Source organism: Meleagris gallopavo, chromosome 6, assembly GCF_000146605.3.
Source record: "Meleagris gallopavo isolate NT-WF06-2002-E0010 breed Aviagen turkey brand Nicholas breeding stock chromosome 6, Turkey_5.1, whole genome shotgun sequence".
In the NCBI taxonomy this organism is placed as follows: Eukaryota; Metazoa; Chordata; class Aves; order Galliformes; family Phasianidae; genus Meleagris; species Meleagris gallopavo.
The window spans coordinates 13,590,965-13,613,890 of NC_015016.2; the positions used below are offsets into that span (position 1 = coordinate 13,590,965).

General features: G+C 35.9%; 1 protein-coding gene across 1 annotated transcript in view; it reads left to right on the top strand.

Annotated features, from left to right (window-relative positions):
• ARHGAP12 (Rho GTPase activating protein 12) overlaps positions 1-22,923 on the top strand; it is a 45,036-nt gene extending 22,113 nt beyond the window's left edge. Inside the window, exons 6-18 of the mRNA XM_031554023.1 lie at positions 2,321-2,395; positions 4,590-4,651; positions 5,854-5,935; positions 7,977-8,099; positions 12,453-12,557; positions 12,877-12,975; positions 14,600-14,702; positions 15,568-15,687; positions 18,552-18,650; positions 20,399-20,476; positions 21,595-21,729; positions 21,996-22,098; positions 22,501-22,923. Coding sequence (XP_031409883.1) covers positions 2,321-2,395; positions 4,590-4,651; positions 5,854-5,935; positions 7,977-8,099; positions 12,453-12,557; positions 12,877-12,975; positions 14,600-14,702; positions 15,568-15,687; positions 18,552-18,650; positions 20,399-20,476; positions 21,595-21,729; positions 21,996-22,098; positions 22,501-22,675 — 1,359 coding nt within the window. The 3' untranslated portion in view covers positions 22,676-22,923. The remainder of the gene's footprint in view (positions 1-2,320; positions 2,396-4,589; positions 4,652-5,853; positions 5,936-7,976; positions 8,100-12,452; positions 12,558-12,876; positions 12,976-14,599; positions 14,703-15,567; positions 15,688-18,551; positions 18,651-20,398; positions 20,477-21,594; positions 21,730-21,995; positions 22,099-22,500) is intronic.
• The last annotated feature ends 3 nt before the right edge of the window (positions 22,924-22,926 follow it).

Here is a 22,926-nt window from a genome sequence, read left to right on the forward strand (position 1 = left end):
CTAACAATAAGATGCCAGCAAACTGTCTTGTAAACTTCCATTTTGTAAAGATACATGGAGAAATGAAATGACGTCAGTGTATTTCTGGCAGTATGGAGAATGACCAGTAAGTGTGCAATTACACATGCCCATGTCCAAGACAAGTGGACAAAACACAGTAGTAGTAATGAAAATGGATCTACGGCTCAGAATGTTACATGCCTGACATGTTATTTCTGGAATATCCCAGTAGTTTGTGTTGGAATGGATTGTTGTGGAAAAGGAGGCAAGTGAGTTACCATGAGTTGACTTAGTTCTTCAGAACAGAATTTATTGAATTTGATTTTAAGTGTTGGAGCTGTCAGTTTAGAATGTCATTTGTAGTGCAGAGGACCCAGGGATCATGCTTGGCTGACAACCGCCCACTCTGCATCAGTTTAGCTTTAGCAGTTTCAAGGTTTCTTTGCCCTTCTTCGTACTTACTGTTCCTCTTAAGCATCTTTATCTATCAAATGTTGTCACCTGTGTTTGAATGGCCAGATGGAGTTCTGCAAAATCAAAGCTGAAGGGAGTCCTCTAGCTTCATGTAAAGTTTACATTTCATGGGTATAAACTCTTTTGTTGGCAATAAATTAAAATTTTGGCAATGCTTTTAAAATAATTTTTTTTTTTTACAAGACTTAAATTTGCTTTGGACTGGCTTTTATGTAGCTCAGTATCAAATAAAGATGCTCATGTAAAGCACTGATTAGGTGGAGCTGCTTACTTCAAGACCCAATAGTCTAGTACCAAGACCTTAAGCCCAGTGAAACAAGTGTGCAACTGTACAAATGTCTAGTATAGTAACCAGGAGAAATTGTGTATAAACCACATCTGGAAAGTCTTAAGTCAGTAGCTTAAAGTTACTGCAGTTCCAACAGCTTTAAAATAAACAGGCATCATGCATTTGTTATTGACAAGGTGTCTGTATGTAACTTCATGTAACGCACAATGTTCCTGCTTCAAGAAAATTAAAAATGTACCATGAGTGTTTTGTGGAAGGACAGGGAGACAGTTCATTTGTTTAGTGCAGCGATGCAACCATTTTATTATCAGTGGTAGACACGCTGTTACACGTGTTGCTTAGAGGCAGTGTGTGATAAAGGATTAGTTAATGACCATGTGTACTAGTTGTCTTCTTCCAGAGCTGCTTAGTGCATGAGAACTATGGAATTAAATAAGTATAAAAATAGCAACTGGTTTTCAGATGGGTGGTTTCACCAACCCCAACTTAGCTTTTTAGTTGACTCCTGGGGAAGCTACTTTTTTAGTGTTCTCCCTGTTGCTTTCCTGAATTTGGTCATTTTTGTCCTGTGAACATCTGAAAATGTGGAAAACATAGTCTATCCATAGGAATGCTATTATTGTTTCAAAGAGGTAATGGTAAAGTTTTAGTCAAAGAGATAATGGTAGAGTCCAAGTGCCACTTCTGTAGGCAGATGTATTAAGTGAATTTTAAAGTGCAGGTGCGCAGGGAAAAAAAACAAACACTTCTATTCAAATGGAAGCACAGAATTTGGGAGAACTGTCAAGAGAATTAAAAGGGGGGTGGAGGAGAAATGCATGAGAAGTAACAGAGACCATATGCTGGTTTTCTTCTATTTGAAATTCTTTACCAGATTTTTATGGGATACATCTGTGCGAATCAGTCAGTACCTCAGAGGAAACACACGTGCCTTTTTGGTTCCAGCATTTTTCTGGTTTTCAGACGTTTTCTTTTGCTCCATCATTAATGTCTAGTTTAGAAGAAGAATGCAAATCTCTAGGAAGTTTTGGTCCTTTACTATAATGAAATTAACTGCCACGACTCACAAAAGTTAATAGAGCTGGTATATACTTTTCTGTATGTATAGCTATTTTTTATGCTGGTCTTAAAATTATTGTCCATACAGAAGCATATTCTGTTCTTCAAATTTCATTTTACACGTGGTGCCTTGTAATATGTTTGTATTACAAACATGCTTCATAATGTGATTGCAGTCATACAAAGAAATCTGCTCCTTAATATGGATGAAAGCTTTGCTTTAAGCTGATAAAGTATGTATTAACTTTTTTTTTTTCAAATGGGTACATGCTTAATAATCTGGTTTGATTGGGCCGTAAGTATTGTAAGAACACTGTTTAGTTAAGAAGGTTTATAATACAAGTACCTCAGAATATCATGAATCCTCAGAACAACCTATTTTTGTGAGAGCGTGGGGGAAATCGGAAAGTGTGCCTTTAGGGGGTGAAAAAGATTTTATTTTTTAATTAAAAAAATTGTGGAAAAGAATAATTTATACTGATTATTTAAATTCTATAGGAATCATCAAGTTCTTCTAAGGCCAGTTTTCCTGAAAATGAGTCCTCTCCTTCTTCACCGAAGCATCAAGCCACAGTCAGTATGGAAATTGTTTAAATAAATAGATGTTGTAGAAATGTGCTATTTGTGGTTAGGTAGTTGTCAGTAAACTTTCTTGTTATTGAGAGAAAAGAATGGGAAAGAACTAATGACACTATAAAAGGAACGTATTGCATCCAACTGTGCTTTCAAAAAAAGAAAAAAGGATATTTGATTTAAAAACAACTTTGTAAGAGTGGTGAATGTGTAGCTTAGTTGTGTCAAATTATATAGGATTGACTTTTTCCTCCAAGTCATGACTTTATACCTAGCAACCTGGTCGTTTACAAGCAGAAATAAACTTTCTGTATCCTCTGTGTTTATCATCATCATCAGTCACTAGTAGCTGGTACGATGTGATGCCTTTATTTTTCACTTGTGTTTTCACCTCCTTGAAAGGATGTAGTAATCTTGAGAGCCTTATATAAATAAGCTTGTCTTTTTGCTTCCACAGAATAATGGGAGGAAAACTTCAACTTGCTAAAGACTTGTTACGAATGTTAAACAGATTTTTTTTATTGCCTGAGTTGAAGTTTTAAAAGTGAACATTTGTTTGATCTTGCGATGTTAGATTTTTGTAGCAGAACTTGCTACTGGTTTTAAACAAAAGGGGAAAAAAAAGTCTGTTCTTTTTAGCTGTCTCTGGAACTTAATATTACAAAAAAAAGTTGTATTTTTGTGTTTTGCCATTTAGGCTTTTCTTCCCCTCAGTTAAATATTACCACAGTTTTCTCCTGAGTACCCTCTAGTGTTGCTGTTAAGTAAGGCATGATGATATGCTTTCCAAGTAGTTTTTTTTTGGAACATTACTAATGATTCCATGTGCAATTTTTTAATACTACAGAATATTTGAGAAAGAGAGCATGGGTTACCCAGTCAGTGAGATCCTATTTTTGGAAAATATATATTATTTTCACTGGCTTGGGAAAGTACTCTGACTCAGTAGAGATATTAGATTAAGACGAGCAATTACTAATGGACCATAACAACATGAATCACCAGATAAATGCTATCTTTGAAAACACATCTCTTGTTTAATGCAAACCACAAAAACATGCAAAAAAATGTGTAAGATTCATGAAATACAGCTCTGTCTCTGATAAAGACAATGTCAGAGTCAAGTTTTCCTCTTCTGTATTCTGTGATTATTCTGCGGTCTGCTTAAATTTGAGACGTTCTCTCTAACATTCTTCTCTAAATATCTTGTATTTTCAATGGATCTAAAATAGAGGATGTTTTTGTTATGATAAAGCTTATTTAGATCTTTTCCCTAGTTGATTATTTCAACTAATAGATTATTTCTTAAATTGGGAATTGTTAAGAGCTGTAACTGAAAGGAATTAAGAAAAACACAGAACTGTTGGGACAAAGCTGGAGTGACTAGAAATGGTAGAATTTGTTTATTCATTTTGAGAATGGTGCAAATTGACTGTTTCCTTTTTATCCTGAAATATTTTTTAAAAAATATGCCTTATTTTCTTATTCTTACACAAAAGCTAGAAATATTCACCCCTTTGTAACTTAAACATACCCTTTTTCTTCATTGTTGTTCTTTTTCTGCTTTTCACTGCTTGATCTCCAGAGTTTTACAATGGCATACAAATATAAATGATTTTCATCCACAGTGCATAATTAAGTAGCTTAAAATTCTAATCTTTCACTTGGGGTTAGGAAAAAGTAGGACATGGAATGCTTTGCTCATCTGTTTTGAAAACTGATATATTAATATTTTTATGCAGTTCAGGAATGATTTGTTTAAAATATACAATTACTTAACTTGAGTTGAAGAATTCCGTTGAAGAATTTAGGTTGTTTGTCAGATATCTCCTTTTTTAGTGAAAGACACAAACACAAGATTACTACTGTACAAATCAATATATTCTTGTTTAAAATTTCCACTGTATTATACCACAAAAGTTCTAAGCTTTTTTCTTTTAAAGAACCTTGGCCCTATAGAAGGAAAGCATTATACCTTCTTAATGATAATTGGTATACTGTAATATTTTCCCATGAAAAATCTTGATTTTACTGATGCTGCATGTTTAAATATACTTAACAGTAGTTTCTTAAATTACTACATTGGCAAAGATGGCTTGTTGCCAGATACTGATTGTTTGAGGGGATTGAATTCAGTGATGTGATGGCAATAAAAGTGAATTTTCTTTTTAATTTGTCTTATTCCATCTTGCAGGGTCAAGAGAAGTATGGATTATTGAATGTGACAAAAATTACAGAAAATGGAAAGAAAGTTCGGTAGGTCTTGAACATTTAGAAGTACGTGTACATACGAGTGGGCAAGATATTTCATGTTTATCAGTGCTGATCTACCTGTGATGAATGGCCTCATTTTTAGTTTCCTTTTTTTGCTTCAGAGGCGGGCACCTGCATTATAAATACTAATGTAAAACCAACTAATACTGTCTAACCTAATTCTAGTGTTTGCAGTCAGTTCCAAATAGTGTCTAAATGTGGTTTTTCCTCAGATTTAATTTAGCTTTACTTTTTTACCTGTAATTTTTTGAAAGGGATTTTCTTAGGTCTACTATTGTATACATCCATATCAACATTCCCAAATTTCTGAAACATGAAGCATTATTTTTTTTAAGGATTAAATTGTTAGCACACAGCTGATCTTCTAGAGACCCTCTGACCTAGTCCAGGGCAGGTGGGCAGCAGGTCTGATCTCCAACTTGGTTCCCCAGAGCTGCTCCTAAGAGCCCAGTAGGAAGAGGTAGATGGTGGCTCATAAAAGCTGCTGCTGGTGCACTATACCCTCAACACGTAGGTCAAATCTGTTTGGAATCATTGATCTGGATTATTGGGCTGCTTTACCAGAAGGATGCAACGTGATCCTTCTGTCACTTTGAGAGCTGTTCAATAATAACTAATATTTAGATAGTGGGAATGGATTGTTAGAGCTTGTAAAGCTTTCTATTTTATTTTATTATTAACCTCAGGGCAGATATTCAGGCACAAAAATTGTCAGACAGCTGAAGAACTGATTTGTTCCTTTTCTGTATTTTTTTGGATGTGTACAAATATTTTGTTCCTGGTGTAAATGAGCTTATTGCATAAAAGTGGGACACGTACATCCCAGTAAGATGTGATCAGTCAATTTCAGAATTATGCAGTGCTTTGGCATAATCTCCTTAGTACACAGTAGGCTGAGCATTCCAGATTAGCCCTTTTGAAATTATAATTGTATGGCATTCCTTCTGGTGAACTGCTCCCACTACTAATTAGGTTTGTTTGATTTAGATTTTGATGGTCAGGTTGGGACAATTAACATATGTTCACTTCTGCAAATATGCAAGCAATTAAGACTTACTGATGGCACTAATGACAATATATGGTTAAGTATATTAACATGCAGGTTAGCTGGGCAGCAGTGACACACAGCTTTAGTATCTGCTTTTAAAGTCAATTTATTATGTTTTGTTTACAAATATTTACAGAAAGAATTGGATGTCATCCTGGGCGGTATTACAAGGTTCATCACTGCTGTTCACTAAAACCCAAGGAAGTGGAACTGGCTGGGTAAGCTCTGCAACAAGGCCTCACTTTCTTTTAAGTGTTGATATCATAAAGCACAACAAATTACAGCCCTGTTGTTTATTGGTCTTAAATACCAATATGTATGCACAATTAGAAAGAAAAAAATTGCATTGTTGTCTTACTGTTAGTGATGGCTTTGAACTTTTGTTTTATATCCACATAATGTCTGATAAGTATTTGCATCTATTTTGAAAGAAAAATTTCACACTGAAGACGATGGCAAAAATTCTTCAATATTGATATCATTTCTAGTTTAATAACATTGTAGTTAAACTGGCTATAATCCTGCTACATTCCTACATGAATCAGTATAAAAATGGTTTGTTACCTATGGCTTACCTACTTACTTTGGAAGTTTGATATTAAAAATAAATGTAGATCTCCTATAATAGCTAAGGAGAAGTCATATACAGTGTTAGTTATTCCAGGATGTCGTCACACTGATAACAACAAAATTGCATCTTGCCCAACAAAATTTCATTTTACTGACGTAAGCTATGCTGCTGTGCTTTGCTGATCTTTCTCACTTTCTGCTGCTACAGTTCTTTTTGGGCAGCAAATTGTTATTGACTGTTCTTTCCCAAAGCTCTGAGTTTGGTTTTTTTTTCTGCCATTTTGTTGCTGCAGAAGGGGTGGTTGCACAAAAGTGGGTAAACTTGCTTGACTAAAAACACTGGGAGTAGCAGAGAATGGAAATGATGAAGTTGGACAAGGTGGTCAAACAGGTGGAAAACAGTAGGGAAGGAAGAAAGAATATGGATTAGAAGCATAAGATAAGGTGAACTGCACTGTTTGTTTTAGAAAGTGGACTTTGTAACCTAAGGAGATCTGCCCATACTGAGTGTGGGAAGGGGAAGAGGGTATGATGCACATCAGAGGGTCAAGCACAGAAAAATGAACAGAAACATGTACACCTGGAAAGTTAATGGCTTTCCCACCTGTAAATGTTGGTATATAGTTAGTATTATTCACAAGTGAGAGAAATAATAATAATAATAATAATAATAATAATAATAATAATAATAAAAAAACTTGTGAACTACTTTTTCATACATTAACTTCACTGACAAAATATATTGAAGAAATATTGGAGAATCTTAAAAGGTGAATTCTAAAGCAGGAAGTGTTAGGATTTGGAAAGCTTTAAAACTTGCTCTCATCTTCTTTCATGCCCTTTAGTCACTGTCTGTTGTTCAGTCAAGTCCATTTTCATCATCCTACTTCATGAACTGGAAAATTCCCAGCCATACAGGGATGAGGTTTGATATTTGGTCTCTGTGTACAAAGAATACTATTACTTTTTTATTCTAAAAAAATTTAATCTCTTAATCCAAATTTAACAATTGATGGAAAAAAGCAAAACAAAAACACAGCACAGTAATTTTAACTGTTTACTATATCACTGTTCCTGATTGTATGATACAGTTATAAATGAATAAATGTATGCCAGACTGAATGATCTGTTTAAAAAAAAAATAATAATAATAATAGTCGTGTAACTCTGCTTGGCTGGGGAGACCAGTGTTACATCTTTCAAACAGCCATTTAGTGGAAAAAACAAGTTACCAATTCTTTTGATAACTTAAGTGCAGCAAAAGTATTGTGATCACTATATGTATAGTAAGAATATTTCTGCATGAAACAGTGAAATACTGACAGTATGCACAAGTTTATTCTGTTGGTACTAGTCATATTTATAATTAAATTGAGAATGTCAAGGGAGAGCATCAACTGTGTGCATGTTCGCATTTGGCTTACTCAACACGTGCTCTTTTTGATCTTTGCACACAAGATTTTTGGGGGGGATATTAAAAATTCCACCTCTCTTGTCAGAAGCTTTGATCTTTATCAATGTTTTAATTGAGTAAAGTCAAGTCTATGTGACATGAGAGAAGAATTTCCTCTTCGCTTCTTCATCTAGCAGAAGAATATTTTTTAGCTGTGTCTAGTCATTGATGTAACCATATCATCTTTTGTGCATTGTTTTGTGACTTCATCACTTTTCTTCCTTTTTCTCATCAAGTCATTTTGCCAAGGGGGCTCAATCCCTGAGCTCTTGCTCTCGCTGCTTTCTTCTTGGAAAAATGCTCTCAGTCGTCGACCTGCTGTCACCTATGTAAACTCTGCCCAAGTTTCAGCTATCAGTGTATGTGTTCTTGTTGCATGCCTCTTGTCACTCTAAGGCCATTTGCCACTAATCTTGAAAGTAAATTTAAACATTCCAAAGGTTAAGTTTTATCACTTCAAATAACACCTTATGTATCCTGTTTGCTATTTTTCAAAGTTTTTTCCTTTTTTAAGATGCAAATTAACAAGTTTATTGCAATAATGCTGCAGTTGTTTTAATGGAACAAAGATTGTCTGGTTCATCAGCGCCTGAATTATAATCCCAGATTTGCCTAACGTTTGAACCACTAGTGTCTTAACTAATAAACAGCATGATGTGGTCACATTTTGTTTCTTTTTAACAGGTACTATGTCTAATTCTTTCTAACAGAACTAATTCAGACTGTTTTTAAGGCTCCTGTGGTGCCTTTGATACACTGATGTACATGATATTGGTTAATTTCAGCTATAACTGAAATAAAAATGTTATGTATTCAAAAAAAAAAAAAAGGAAAAGAGCTCAATGGTGTTCTGGATACATGCTGCATACAGAAAGCTAATATAAATTTGTAGAACTCCTTATGTATAATTTAAGCATCTGTATTAGTCATATTTTGAAGTGTAGCTGCCAAGCTTGGATGTACTCTTTGTTGGAAACTGAAAAAATGTTGGTAGCTAATATGGTAGTTTCATGGTGGAAAGGAAGAAAATAATTAAGACTCTTGTTAGAAGAAAGAAACAGGCTTGACTGGCTATATAAGCAGTTTTTAATGTCTTAGTGCTGATTATTAATTTAACCAGAATCAAACTAAACTTTCATAGTAAAGAAATATATATATATATATATATATAAAAATCTCATATGACATTAAAAGCAATGTATCACTTGACTTTTTGAGGACTATAATCTGGTGGTCACTATAACTACATTGGTATCTCTCCTGTGTTCCCTGCAGAGTGGAGAGAGTGCTAAATATTTTGGATTCCATTAAGATCCTTGAAAATGTGAGACTTTTTGATTACCATAGCTCTATTATTATTATTTTTTGTAAGGAGGTAGTAACTGTAGGCTTTTTCAATTAAACTTGTGCTAAAAATGATGCAGCTTTTTTTATTTCTGTCCAATGAACCTGTGTGTGTGGAAGCCATATAATTTTTATGTATTATTATATTCTTTAAGATGCTGTTTTCTGTAAGGGAAATAGTGGATTTCACTCATCTCTCTTTCAATTCTTTCAGTATGTTGAAAGCTTTTCTCTTCTGTTGTGAATGAGATGTAATAGCTATTGATGGATATTAGTGATGAGGCTTCAAAAAGAAAAACAACTGCAGCAAATAGTAATTGCTAGAAGGATTTGTTTGTCAACCTTATTTCATAGCTGCATTTCTTCAGTGTCGGGTGTGCTGGTGGTAAACCAGAAGTGAGTAAACTTCCCACTGAAAGATCAAGGAAATAAGCTCTTCACAGTTCATGTGGGCAAGCTCTGTGTACTGTGTCATACCGCTCCTTACAGCAGACAAGAGTGCTGTATGTACATTGCTGTAGTTCATCAGTATTGCACAGCTGAGTATACAGGGCTCAGCTGATAATAATGAGAAATGTTTGAAATGTAAATACTTCTACTAGATTTCAGAAAATCTCTCTAATTCTGCTATGGTAAAATAGAATGTCTTCACATTTTTTCTTTTTCTCATCTGAGCTGTAAGTTCTGAAGTTCTGTTACCAGTCCCAAAGAAGCATCTGTCCCTTGGCACTGTTTCTGAAGAAGACATGGAATTAGAAAGTTGTATGAAACTGATTAGGAACAGAATTATTAGACTGGCTGATGTCATTTGTGTCTCCCAATGTCTTCCTATACATAAAAGCCAGTTCACTTTCCAAAAAAAGCTGAAATATATCCCACTACGGGCTGCGTGGTTTGTCCTATGCATGCTCCCATGATGTGGAGACAACTCCTGAAAACAAGGAAAAGCGTGATTCTGATGTCAGCACGTATCTCCAAGGCAGTCCTCATGCAACTCAGCATCTTTGTCCGAAGGAAAAAAAAAAAAGAAAAAAGCTGTTACGCTTTCCAAAAAGGGGAAATTATCTCTGCCTTGAATAAACACATCCCATGACTTCTTTCTCCTAGAAAAATCTGTCAGAAGAGACTCTAGGACAACTTACTATGTTAGGGCTTTTCTCAGCACCATGTTCTAGACCTCTTCCCTCTTTCATTTCTGCTCTCTGCAGCTTCCCTGAACAGCGGAAAAGAGAACTGCAGTCAGAATCGGGAGTAAGGACTGAATGTAGCTTGACCAGTGCTGGCCTAGCAATGTGCTCTGTTTCCAGGATGCTAAAGGGACAACTTTTCTTATTATTGCACTCAGGAAAACCTGTGTGCTTCGGGAGGATTCAGTTGCCTCTAGCTAACCCTCGTAAGCTGAGCATCTTGGCAGCCTTTACAGGATTTGCTCCTGGAAGCTTTTGAGGAGGAAAATGGTGGCTGGTCTCTGATTTCCACGCAGGCAGAAACAGATAAGAGCTGTGGCAGGGAAGCTCGTAGGAGAGTGAAGGTTAAACTTCTTTCTTCAAGGAAATTCTAAGTTTGTGATGAGTCTGTGATACACTGGTATATCACAGGTGCTTTGTAGAGAGGCTTAGAGTGTTTGCTTGGCTGTTCCCTCCCACCATTAGCAATAGCTGGCTCTTTTTCTTCTTTTTTTTGAGGGGGATTGTCCTGTATTTTTCAGATGTGCTTAAGGTAGTCAGGCTTAAAAAAAAAAAAAAAGTACAGCGGTGTTTGAGGTAGCAGTGGGAGCTGCCACCTGGAGTTCTGCATACCGGGGCATACCAGAGGCAGCAGGGAACCACTCCTTGTGGTCTAAACACCTGTGGCTGTTGTTAACTGACTTCACCTATTGCAGGTCATCTCCTTTGCTGCTCAGCATCATGAGGAAGTCATTGGTAACAAATCCCTCATCTTGCAGAGGACTTCAGCTCTAGTCTCATCTCTCTCCAGTGGCAAACCCTAAATGTTTTCCAACATGCACCAAGGTTGTTGTGAACTCCATTTACGAGCTGGGACTCAACCAAAAGCTATTAAGAAACATCCTTAGATGAGAAATCTGAGAATCAAGATAGAAAGCAGGCGGTTTTTTCAGATGTTAGTTGACATTGTGTAAATTGGAAGTATTTTTTTCATTCTGATATTTCACAGGTTAGGTTGTTTCATTCTGATCATCATTTAATTGCCTTTATGAATCAGGCAGGAATATTTTCTAGCTGTAAACAGCCTTTCTAAAACACTGCTGGCATTAATTAACATCCTTGCTGTGAATTTAATCAGAAGCAGCAGATTAGTTCTGTTTTCTGAACTGTGTTTTCTCATATACCTCAGGTATGGTTGTTGTGGTACCGACTGGAAGCCTTGTGATGTTTGCAGCAAGGAGGCTGTCCTGAGACTCGGGTCAGCCTGAGTGTTGTCACATGAGCACAAAATATATAGATTTTATAGATTTAAATTATTATTATTTAATAACTAGAAAAGAACCTTTGTGATGGATTTGATGCTGCAGACTGTCCCCAAATGTACATAAATTTTTTTGTTCTGCAGCCAATTGACTTAATACTTTCTCTATACATTAAAAACAAACAAAACTTACTAACAATTAGCTTTTTTTTTGAGAACTGTCTTTCTTGAGAAATTATATTTTAAAGCTATGGGATGTAGACTGTGACCCTGGTAGAAGTACTTGGCTATACCTAGCATAATAGTAAAAGTAGGAGGTAAAGATAGCTCTTATTCGTGCTGTGTTCCTCCAAACTGGTTGAAGGGTTGATAATGAGTTAAATGCCTCTTAATTGCTTTGGTTACTTGTTTTTTAGAAGCTAGACAGTGAAATTGATTTCTGTTTACTTACTAGGATATGTTAAAGGAAACGTACTAAGGGAACATTAAAGGAAAATACTGAATAGCTTTAGTATGAAAGTGGCACTGGGAACATTTAAAAAGAAATTTTGTTCTGAGAATGTAAAAACTGAAGATGCTTGAGACTTTCTACAAGAATCAAGCTATGATCAAATTCTCTGTAGACTTCTACCACTTTCAGTAGGAACAAGTCTGCTGAAATCTGATCAGAATTTAAAACTACTGGAATTTTAAAATCTTTAGGCTGAGCTGTTCATAATAGGAATGAATAAAGAGCTTTTGGTGCTTTTTGTTTGTTTCAGTTTTCCTGGTATTATGTTAGTTTTTTTTGTTGGCAGGATACTGTGTTTGCTTTAAGTCGTGTAGGCTGTGAATCAAGTGATAGTGTGTTACATTTAGGAATTGCAAGTCTATATATCTTGGAAGCTTTTGTTATTTGTATTTTTTTAAAAGTTCATCATCATTGTTCCTTTTTTTTCCAGAAGTTTGGTGTGAATCAGTCCAAGCCAGAATTTACAGTGGATCTCAAAGGGGCATTGATTGACTGGGCTTCAAAGGACAAATCCAGCAAAAAGAATGTTATTGAGGTAAATTATTTTACTTAAATGCAAAACTCTAAGCATTCAAGCAACTTCAAAAATCATCTCTAAAAACTTAGTTCAGGATTTTTGCATTTCTTCTCTTTAAATATATGTATCTGCAAGAGATGTCCTTTCGTAATATATTTGCACAGGATATACTTTTCAATTTTAAGACGACTTACTTTGTGCTTTTACTGATTTTAGAGTAGCTATTTATCATCTGAAAGTTGTGCCAGAGCGAAGTTTAACTTCATGTAATTTGATTTTGGAGTTCAGCTTAGTATGTTTATCAGTTCTGATGACATCTGTTTTTGTTTCTTTAAAGCTAAAAACCCGCCAGGGAACTGAGCTCTTAATTCAGTCTGATAATGACAGCTTCATTAATGAATGGTATAAAGTCCTTAACTACACCATCAACAATCAGGTAGGTATTTGAATAATGAAGGCTGTGATTTCAAGGTAGTATTTTTTTTAGCAAAATAATTCATGTAATTACTCCAAGTAGTTCATATACATCTTCATTTTGTCGTTTTCTTGGGAATGGGATGGGGATATGATGATTCCCAGTGATAAGAAATAAAATTAAATTGTGTCAAGAAAAGAGCGGTGATCCGCTGGATTAAGAACTGGGAGGTGTGGACTGATCTCCTCAGAAATGAGCTGCTTTTTTCTCTCAAGAAAAGAGATGGGGAGTGAAAGGGAGGGCGACCAACAAAAGAATGCTTGCTTTAGCATCTGCTATTGCTATTCCCTTCAGACTAAATTAAAGTGTGAATCAAAAGCCAAGAGACCTAATACTGCACAGGGAAAAATATACCTTATTTAGACCATCTGATAATTTGAAGCACTGAAAGTTTTGGGTACAAAAATCAATCAGATCTGAAGCAAACTTAAGTTTGAAGAAAAACTCTCTATTGTAATACTAGCTGTGAATGTTTTTCCTATGATGGCTGTGGCTTGCTCAGATCTGAAGCCCAAACGAAGGCTACAGCTTAGATTCATGTCTCTGTCCTCCCTCAGGGAGCTGTTATGTCAGTATGTTATATAGAAGGAATATCTGTGAAGGATATCTGCTCTATTTTTACACACACAAATTTTGAAGTTGTTAGATTAGAATTGGTCCATTTTACAAACCTAAATTCTAGGTGATATATTCAAATCTAGGAGATCTGAAATTTAACAGTCCTAAAAAGCTTTGAGGAAGAGAATCCTGTTCACATGATGTCAGTGGCAGTTGGATCCTTGGCAGGGACATTAATTGAATGTTTGAATATACTGACTGTTGACATTTTGAAAAGTCTATCTGAAGCTTTTGAAAAACAATGAGGAATGAGGGCTGTTTAAAGCTCACATCTGCTGTGCAAGTTAAATGCAAATTAACTGATGTTATATATTGAGACCAAAGGAAGCTTTCTTCTCATTTCCTGATGGAATGCAACATAGGTGTGAGGCAGCGGACAATTTCTTAAACTTCAGCATCTGCCATCATACAGCAATATAATTTGCATTTCCATTTAACTGTGGGTTTTTTATTCTTTTTGAGAATATGCTGAAAGAACATTAATCCACAGAGCAAGGCTTTTGGACCCTGGTACAGTTACTCTGTTGGACTGAATTCAGAGTGTACTTTGACAGAGGTCTAATTCTCCAACTGGCAGTTTGTTTCTATCACAGAAAACTTAAACTAGGGAGATTAGCAACAGGATAAATGTTGTAGAAATTGATTTTGACTTTATCAGTCAGGTGCTTCTGTTGCAGGTCATGTGAATGAAACAGCTGATGTCTACTGAATTTGGGAGGAAGAAAAAAGTTAATGTAATTAAGCTTTTGTCTGTACTGTACTGGGTCTTACGACCAAATACTTCTCAAAGTTACTGCCAGCGAGAATGGTATCATCTCTGAAGATAATTTTAGCATCTAGAATTCTGGAAAGAATTAAGTGAAAGGGAAAATAAAAGTATGTTGTTGAGCAGTCTACATGAAATGAGTTTTTTAATGGTGTATTCTGTGAATTGGTAAATTTACCTTTATCTTCTTAAATGTAATAGGTAGTAGAATCTGATGAAGCATTAGAAGATGAGGTACCAGATTCTCCTGGGGTGGAAAAACAAGACAAAGAAAAAGAGAATAAAGACTCTAAGAAACTTCGTTGTGAGTAGAAAACTTTCCAATAATTGATTTTAGGAATGCAAAGAAAATAATTACCTCATCTTCACTCGTGTATAAATGGAAAAGAATTCAAGAGGCCTTTTTCCATTTGGTTACTGACTTTTATCTGTGTTTTTCTAATCATACTTAAAAAGTAGAATAAAACAGGCAGTAAAGAAATAATCTATTCTCAAGGTACACTCACTTTTGTCAAATGTATAGAAGTAATTGGGTGTTTTCTCTGACATAAATTGTTTCACATAAGAATCTCTTTGTCCTTGTTCAAAACAGATTTGGATAGTTTTACTTTTTTGTCCATGGTACAGCATCTGTAAATATTTTCACTTACACTTCAGTTTCACTAAGTTGCTAACCCTATATTGGATCATTTACAGAAATGAAAAAATTTTAATCACACTTTCAGAATTTGAAAGAAATTTCTTCTAGCCACAGAAATTTTTCTTTGCAAAGAAATATATTAATCAGGCAGTCTGTTTTGTCCTTTACTTCTAGGCCGTATGTAAATTGCAAGGAAGTATTTATTTCATTTAAAATGGTTGGTGAGAGACAGGGCTAGTTTTGAAACATAGCAATAAGTTTTAAATTCCATGTTCATTTTTAGTTACTATTTAGTTATTTTCACAGACAGCACTTGGTGACAGGTTAGCCTCTTGGCAGTTTGAAAAATAGATGCTATGTACAAGAAATTAAAAAAAAAAAAAAGGAAAATGTGAATGCGACGTGAATTTGAATACTTTATTTTCTTCTTTTCTATGCTCTGTATTTGTTGTCAAATTTCCAAGGAACCAATGTTAAAAAAAAAAGTTGTTTTTGTGAATATTCATACTGAGTGTATTTTTATTTCCAGCAGTGAAAATACCTAGCAATATAGATGCCACAGATCAGAAAAAGACCAAAACGAAGCTCAAGAAGTTTCTCACACGACGACCTACATTACAAGCTGTCCGTGAAAAAGGCTACATTAAGGGTAAATGAACCTTTTTAACAAAGGAAATAATTTGAGAAACTGAATTTGATAATTCACGTGTAAAATGGGGTTCCTGTTATCTAGTTTTAGAGTAAAACATGAATGTAGCTTGCCTAACAAGTCTTGGATAGTGAAACTGGTGATTTTGTTGTTCTTCTGAGTCTTCTGAGCAAAGCTGTTAGCTACTAAACTTTGTCAAGGATGTCCTTTCCATCCCATTATTGGCAAAACTGAAGTGGAAAATGAGAGCCCAGGAACCTCTATGGAGTCGCAGCGCTTCTGAGCTAGGAAGTCCATTTGGTCTGCTGCTCTCAGCTGGGAATTTTGTATAGCCAAATAATTGTTTGTGCAAACAAGGGAAAGGAAGATTGTCCTTTTGTTACAGAGCTGAACACATGCTTATGTTTTACAGGGGTGTTTTTAGTCTGGATGGAACCAGAGAAGTATGTGCCATCTCATTAGAAATGAAATGTTTAGGCAGAAAAAGGATGAGGCTAAAGGAATCTCAACTCCAACATCCTTTTTCCCTAACCTTTTTTTTTTTTAATGTATACATTTTTTTTGGATTTTTTTTTTCACAAAGAATGAGTTTTACAGATATTCTTGAATCCAACTTATGAAATGATTGATAGCTTAATATATACTTCCATCTATCACATTTGTAAAAACTCTGAAAGAGAACAGTTTTTGCACAGATCTAAATTAATGTGATTGTGTAAATTTCTTCTTGGTAATTCCTGGTACTCACTGTAAAACTTAATTTATTTGTTTGTATGCTTTAGCAGGACTCGTAGGTGGTGCTCTACTAGGTCAAAATAGCAGATGGGTAGGCAAATATCAGAGCAAATCTGACTGTGATTTGCCTAACTGCATACTTTAACAGATGTGCTTCTATTGCATGTAGCATTTGATATATTTGTGTATCTGCAAATATAATTTAACTGTAAGTTATGAATTTTTTGTTTGAAGTAAGAAGCCATTTTTCCCAGACTTTGATGTTTTGCCATGCTTTACAGCTTAGAATTCATGTGAATTCTCAATGACATAACTTCTGACATGAGCAACAGTAAATGCTAAGCCAAGTTTAACTTGTACACGTGCATGCTAATGATTGGATTTTTAAATAAAGACACTAAGGAACAAAGAGTTTGTTTTTATTTAAAAGCATGATGTAAACTTTAAAAGTTGGATCTGTGCTGTATAGTTTTACATTTACTGTATGAGTGAAAAATACAGAAGTTTATCTGAAGCCCAGTGTACTTTGTGGCTGCTATTAAGCTTAGTAAATGAAAGCTTGGCAAATGGAATATGAGTTGAAAAAATGAAAAAATTTTATAAAACACCCTTGAAACAGCATGCATCAAACTGAGAAGTAGCTGTGCTAAACATTTTTTACATGGAAAAACAGAATTACAAAAGCTGCTTTAAAATGAGGGAAACAAATACGGTTCTCCTGTGTGTGGAAATTGTTACGATCAGAAGCAGTTGCAGCAAATAATTTTGTTACATACCAGTATTTTCTTGTCCTCTCTAATCTGCATTGTTTTACCTGCTACAGCTGCTTGCTAGTCTGCCTTTCTGCTGCGTGGCCTTTTTCAATCCTTTGCTACTGATTCTGCTTATACAGCTGGCTGTGTGAGTAGGAGCAGCAAGAATGAGATGTTTTGGGGCACTGGCCTTTATGCATACAGCTAATAATACCAATTTTCTTACTGTATAATTGGTTTGGTGTGCTGTTTGGATTTCCCAAAGCAGTTATCAAATGTGAATGTTGTTACTAAACATGAAAAATGGGCTAGATGCTATGCATGGTTCAAATGCAAGAGCAGTTTCTCTCTTGCGTAAGCTCTGAAGTAAAATGTATTAAATACTGCAAAGATGGTCACTTACATGCTGCCTTTAAAAGATAAAATAAAACTTTCTTCCTTTTGAGTCTGAGCTTTGCTTCTCTATTTCAAGACCCTGTTTCAGTCTCGTGCATCTGAACTTGGGATGTCATCTGTTATTTGGGCATATGATGAAACCACATGAGTCTGGGGAACGTTTCAGTGCTACCATCTGATCTGAACAAGAGGAATTAACATGTCCATGAAACACACTAAGACTTTATAACATGTTCTCTGCCAAAGCTGATTTTCATTTTTGCTCTATTTTATGACAGAGAATTAGTCCCACTGCCTTTTGTGTAACTTTGAGGGCAAGACACAAAGTGTCTGAAAAGATGGACCTTGTCCATAAGGACTTGTATTTGAATTGAAACCTTGTGGCCACGTTGCCTGTGCGCAGTCACACATGCAGCCAGAGCTGTGTAAAGGTCTATCTTTTATGTAGTCGCTTCACAACTTAAATGTGTTAGAAATTAAGCTCTATATTGAAACCTTTCTCTGTAAATGAATATGTAATGCCGAATTAAACAGTAGGTGTAATGGAGAATAACATTTTTTTCTCCCCGAATGCTTTCATTTGGGTTAAAATTTTTCAGTTCAGATTTTTTTTTTAATCAAAGATTACGGTAAATGTATTTTGAACTCCAGAGGGGAATGAAGTACAACAGAACATTTGAATCCATTAAATTTCTCACTGCAGTAATGACTGTGTGATTCTTCTAAGTTTTCTTCTGATGGATTAAAATGATTTCAGTACCAAAGTTCCTCCCTCCAAGACTCATGTTTGGGTGACTGCTGACACTTTTTCTTTCTGGGAGCTGTTGAGAACTCTTTTCAGAACTTTACTCCCTTTCACTCTAATAATGCAACAATTGTATCCAGTACTTTTTGCCCTTTGTAGAGGTTTGTTTTAACCTGAACTAGTTCTGTCACTCGAGTCCTGTTCCACTGTAAATCAGTCTCTTTACTTGGTTCCAGATCAAGTGTTTGGTTCCAATCTCACCAGCTTGTGTCAAAGAGAAAACAGCACGGTGCCAAAGTTCGTGAAGCTGTGCATTGAGCATGTTGAGGAACATGGTATGGTGAATTTTATGTTTGTCTTTAAACCCCTCTTGCTCACCACGCTGTCTAATTTTGAATGTTTTAATCCTTAATATGCTCTTGATGTGTTACAGAAAATAATCTGAGATGTGTCTGTAGGTAATGAGTTTTTGAGGGTGGGAAAGATATCCAGTGGAATCCAGTGTGGGGAGAGGGAAGGAAGTCTTACGTCAGAGGAATTGATCATCTTCAGTATCTTTCGAGATGAGGAGAATGCTGAACAGCTTTTTGGCAATAAGGGTCTAAAGGAGGAGAAATTACAAGAAGTCATAGAAGAGCTTATCTCATCAAAGTTTTACTGCAGGTGAAGAGAGACTTTCAGAAGTTACATGTGACACTGTGGGCTGTCTGATACCAAGGACTTATCCAGTTTTTTTTGGAAATTTCTTGGTTGTAATTCCTGACTTGTCTGTACTCTAGGTTGGGCTTCTTGCTTGTCTCTTGCTATTGCTCAGATGGTCTGTTAATTTGAGAATATAATCTTGAGATCAGGGTGTTTACAAGGGAATACCAGAAGTGAATTTTAAAGCATTTTCCATGGGAACTTCTTAGGATTTTTTGCAGCATGTTGTCTTCTTTTTCAGTATTGTTGACTTGTGTCCTGGAAGGGACAAAATAACTGCTTCCATTGTGATACTGTAGGTCAACAAACTGAACAAACTGCCTTCTTGTTTGTAACAGCAGACTTTATTCCCATTTGAGAAGATCCACAGTTTGATAGAGAGAGGCTATTTTTCCTTTTTTCTTTTTTCTTTTTTCTTTTTTTTTAATTTTTTTATATTTTAAGACAGCACTGCAGTGAAGATGGTGGTGAAGTTTTCCCTTTTTAAATACCTGAGGGGAAGCTGACCGAAATGAGCAGCTTTTTTTCCTACTTCAACTCTTCTTATTTCCAACACACATCAAATATATTCTTTTTGTAAAGAAGTGGCTAGTGGATTATGGGGAAAAGGAATATGTTAAATGGTGCTGATAAGTGTGCTGTATTGCATCAGACTACTCTATGAGCTACAGGGACTGAAGGTATTCTGGCAACACTCACCCTCTCAGGGGCACTGAACACAGCACATGAGTCAAGTAGCATTTCAATTTAATTCTTTACCTTCTAATCAATTCTGACTAATTGCAGTAGCATCCACAGAGACAGTTTTCTTCTTTCCCTGCTGAGCATTACGGTACTGTAAAAGCAAGGGCTACCCGTTTACTTCTAAAGGCTGTTGGATAGTGAGTATGCAGGCACGTTGTTCCTTCTTGCAAACCTGGTCACTTGACAACTTCAAGGTGCTCTCTTACGCCTGATTTGATATTTCTTAACCATAAATTAAAAAATGGAACCTCCACAAAATACTTGGTTCTTGCATGTTGGACTCTGCATATATCCCTCCCTCCACCTACTAAAAGCATTTTAAATGGCATCTCCAGTCTTACTGGGAAAACTTGAAGCCATTACCTCATTTACTACTATTCTTCTGCATAGGAAGCTTTAAAGATTACTTTGAGCTTGATACTACAAAACCTTTTTCAGCAAACTAAACCTTCTCTGATGTGCCCTGCCCATCAAAAAATCTAGAGAAATGTTTATTGCCAAACCAAGTGATCGATAGCACAAGATTAACTGGGCAGCTTTAGGTTTTGATTTTACAGAGTAGACCTGAGTAAGGAGCCTAGTGATTTCAGAACCTGTATGCATGAAAGATTAAAATTGGTTTATCCCTTTATTTTAGGATTAGATGTTGATGGCTTATACCGAGTTAGTGGTAATCTTGCAGTGATACAGAAGCTAAGATTTGCAGTCAATCATGGTAAGTTTTCATCAACTACATTACAGTTGCTTAGCTTTTCAGATTGCTTGAAGTTTGTAGCGAACTCATGAGAAATGATTTCTTAGTGTGTAACTGCAGCTTTTCTTGAGAAACGGTTGCTATCCTTAAGGTTATTTCAAAATTGCAGAATTTAGTGTGTAAACACACACACACACACACACACACACACAAACAACAATGAAACCACCAATCCCTATCAAAATAAACAAAAAACCACCACCCTAACAGCCTGGAGGTTTGATCTTACGTGGAGGCATTGCTAGAGCATTTTTCTGAAGAAAGGTGGTAATAGAATTCAAGAAGGAAAAAATGGCTAAAGAACCCCAAACTGCATACCTTATGGGAAAACAGAATGCCAAGCTTCTACTAATGTTAAACTTGTAAGTTAACGTTTTTTAGCAAGATTAGAATGGGGATTGTTAGCTTGACAGTACTCTCGTGTATAAAACCTCTTTATGTATCTGTACTTTAGTGTTTGGTTCAGTGGGAATCAATAGGTAGCCTGCAGCTGGGAAGAAGAACAGTAGCTCATCTGAGCACTATGGTTTGATCAGTCATTTCCTGATAAATCAGTTCTTAAAGTAAATTCTGTGTTACCTCCAGAGTTGGGATTCTTCTCTGGAAAGCCTCCTTGGTAGGACAGCTGCATGTAGTGCAGTAGGCAGAGTTTGGCTGCCTCTTTTCATACAGGTTCTGAAGAGAACCTGCTTCCAAGTTGGGGTGGAATTACTGTTGAATTTCATCTTGTTGGTTCCTTTTGGGGTAGTTCGGGACACTTTGCATTGCTGTAGCTCTCCCAAGGACTGGATTGTTGACAGTGTTTTAACCCTTCTAAGAGAGCATGCAAGGTTGCTGTAATGCAGCCTTATGAGCATCTCACACAGTATTTGTTCTGAAAAGTATTCTCCCAGCCACCTATAAATGTAAAAGATTTCATACTGTTGGAGCTCAGTACTCAGCAGTGAAGAGGCTGAAGCAGGATACCGGTCTTCCATATGTTAAAAGCAATAAATGCAGGAAAGAAAAGGAATTAATATTTTTTAACTACGCCCTTATAGTTAAATTATTAACATTAATTATTCATTTTTCTCTCTCAGATGAGAAACTTGACTTGAATGACAGCAAATGGGAAGATATACACGTCATCACAGGAGCTCTAAAGATGTTTTTCAGAGAACTGCCAGAGCCGCTGTTCACTTATAACCACTTCAATGACTTTGTCAATGCGATTAGTAAGTATGGAAAGCAGTTCTGTACTTTTGATACAAGTTCTGATCAATAGGAGCAATTTGGTTATTGCAGAATGTTTTGGTTATGAAAGTTTGCAAGGCTTAGCTGAAGTTCTGTCAGTAAAATACAGGCTGCCCAGGAGGTGGCAGCATACTCTCTGATATCAGCCCTGCGAAATCAAAGCTTTTAGCCTCAGTCTGTTAATTTTTATCATGAAGTTTTGTACAGAATTACTGAGGTTTTGTTTCTACACTTCTTCCTTCTGCAGAGCAAGAACCGAGACAGCGTGTCAATGCTGTTAAAGATCTAATCAAACAGTTGCCAAAACCAAATCAGGACACTATGCAAGTACTCTTCAGGCACCTGAAGAGGTAAGAATCAGAGGGAAAGGCTTTGTATTGCCAATACTCTCTTAAAACTAAGTAATCAAGTTTAAAAAAAGGAGGTGGCACTGCCCACTGTGCTTTTCTTGCGTATATTGATAAAAGCAGAGTATCAGTCTGTATTTGTACAAGGTTGCAGAGCATCAAGAGGACGGTATGTGGCATAATTGTGGTGCTTACTGTCCTATGTTAATGAAATTGTGAGGATTTCAAGAATAGTATCACAGAACAAAACTTTTTTTGTAGAGAAGGGAATCGCAGCAGCTTTGTGCTAGTAACAAGACTAGTAATCATTAAATATCATGAATAGTCATTTGCTTTGGACTTTTCTGTCATCCCATTACTCTAGCACTGATATATCTTCTTTGTGTTTATTTTTTTCTTTTTCAGAGTTGTAGAAAATGGAGAAAAGAACCGAATGACCTATCAGAGCGTAGCAATAGTTTTTGGTCCAACCTTATTAAAGCCAGAGAAAGAGACTGGTAACATAGCAGTCCATACAGTGTACCAGAACCAGATTGTAGAATTAATTCTACTGGAATTGAATGCCGTCTTTGGACGCTGACATTTTCATGGAGTGGAAACTGGAAGTGATGGATTGGAAGCAGTATTCCATCAGGAGGAAAATCTCTCACTGTATATGATGTATTATGTTTGTGGACCAAGAAGCAACTTGATTTTTGCACTTTTGGGGGAGGGAAAAAACAGGAGAAGTGTTTTACCACTTTAAAGCAAATTAGACACAACACTTTCCTTGTTTGGATTTCTTGAAAAATTCATTGTAAAAAAGTGAATTAAAAAGTTTATAGTTTGCCT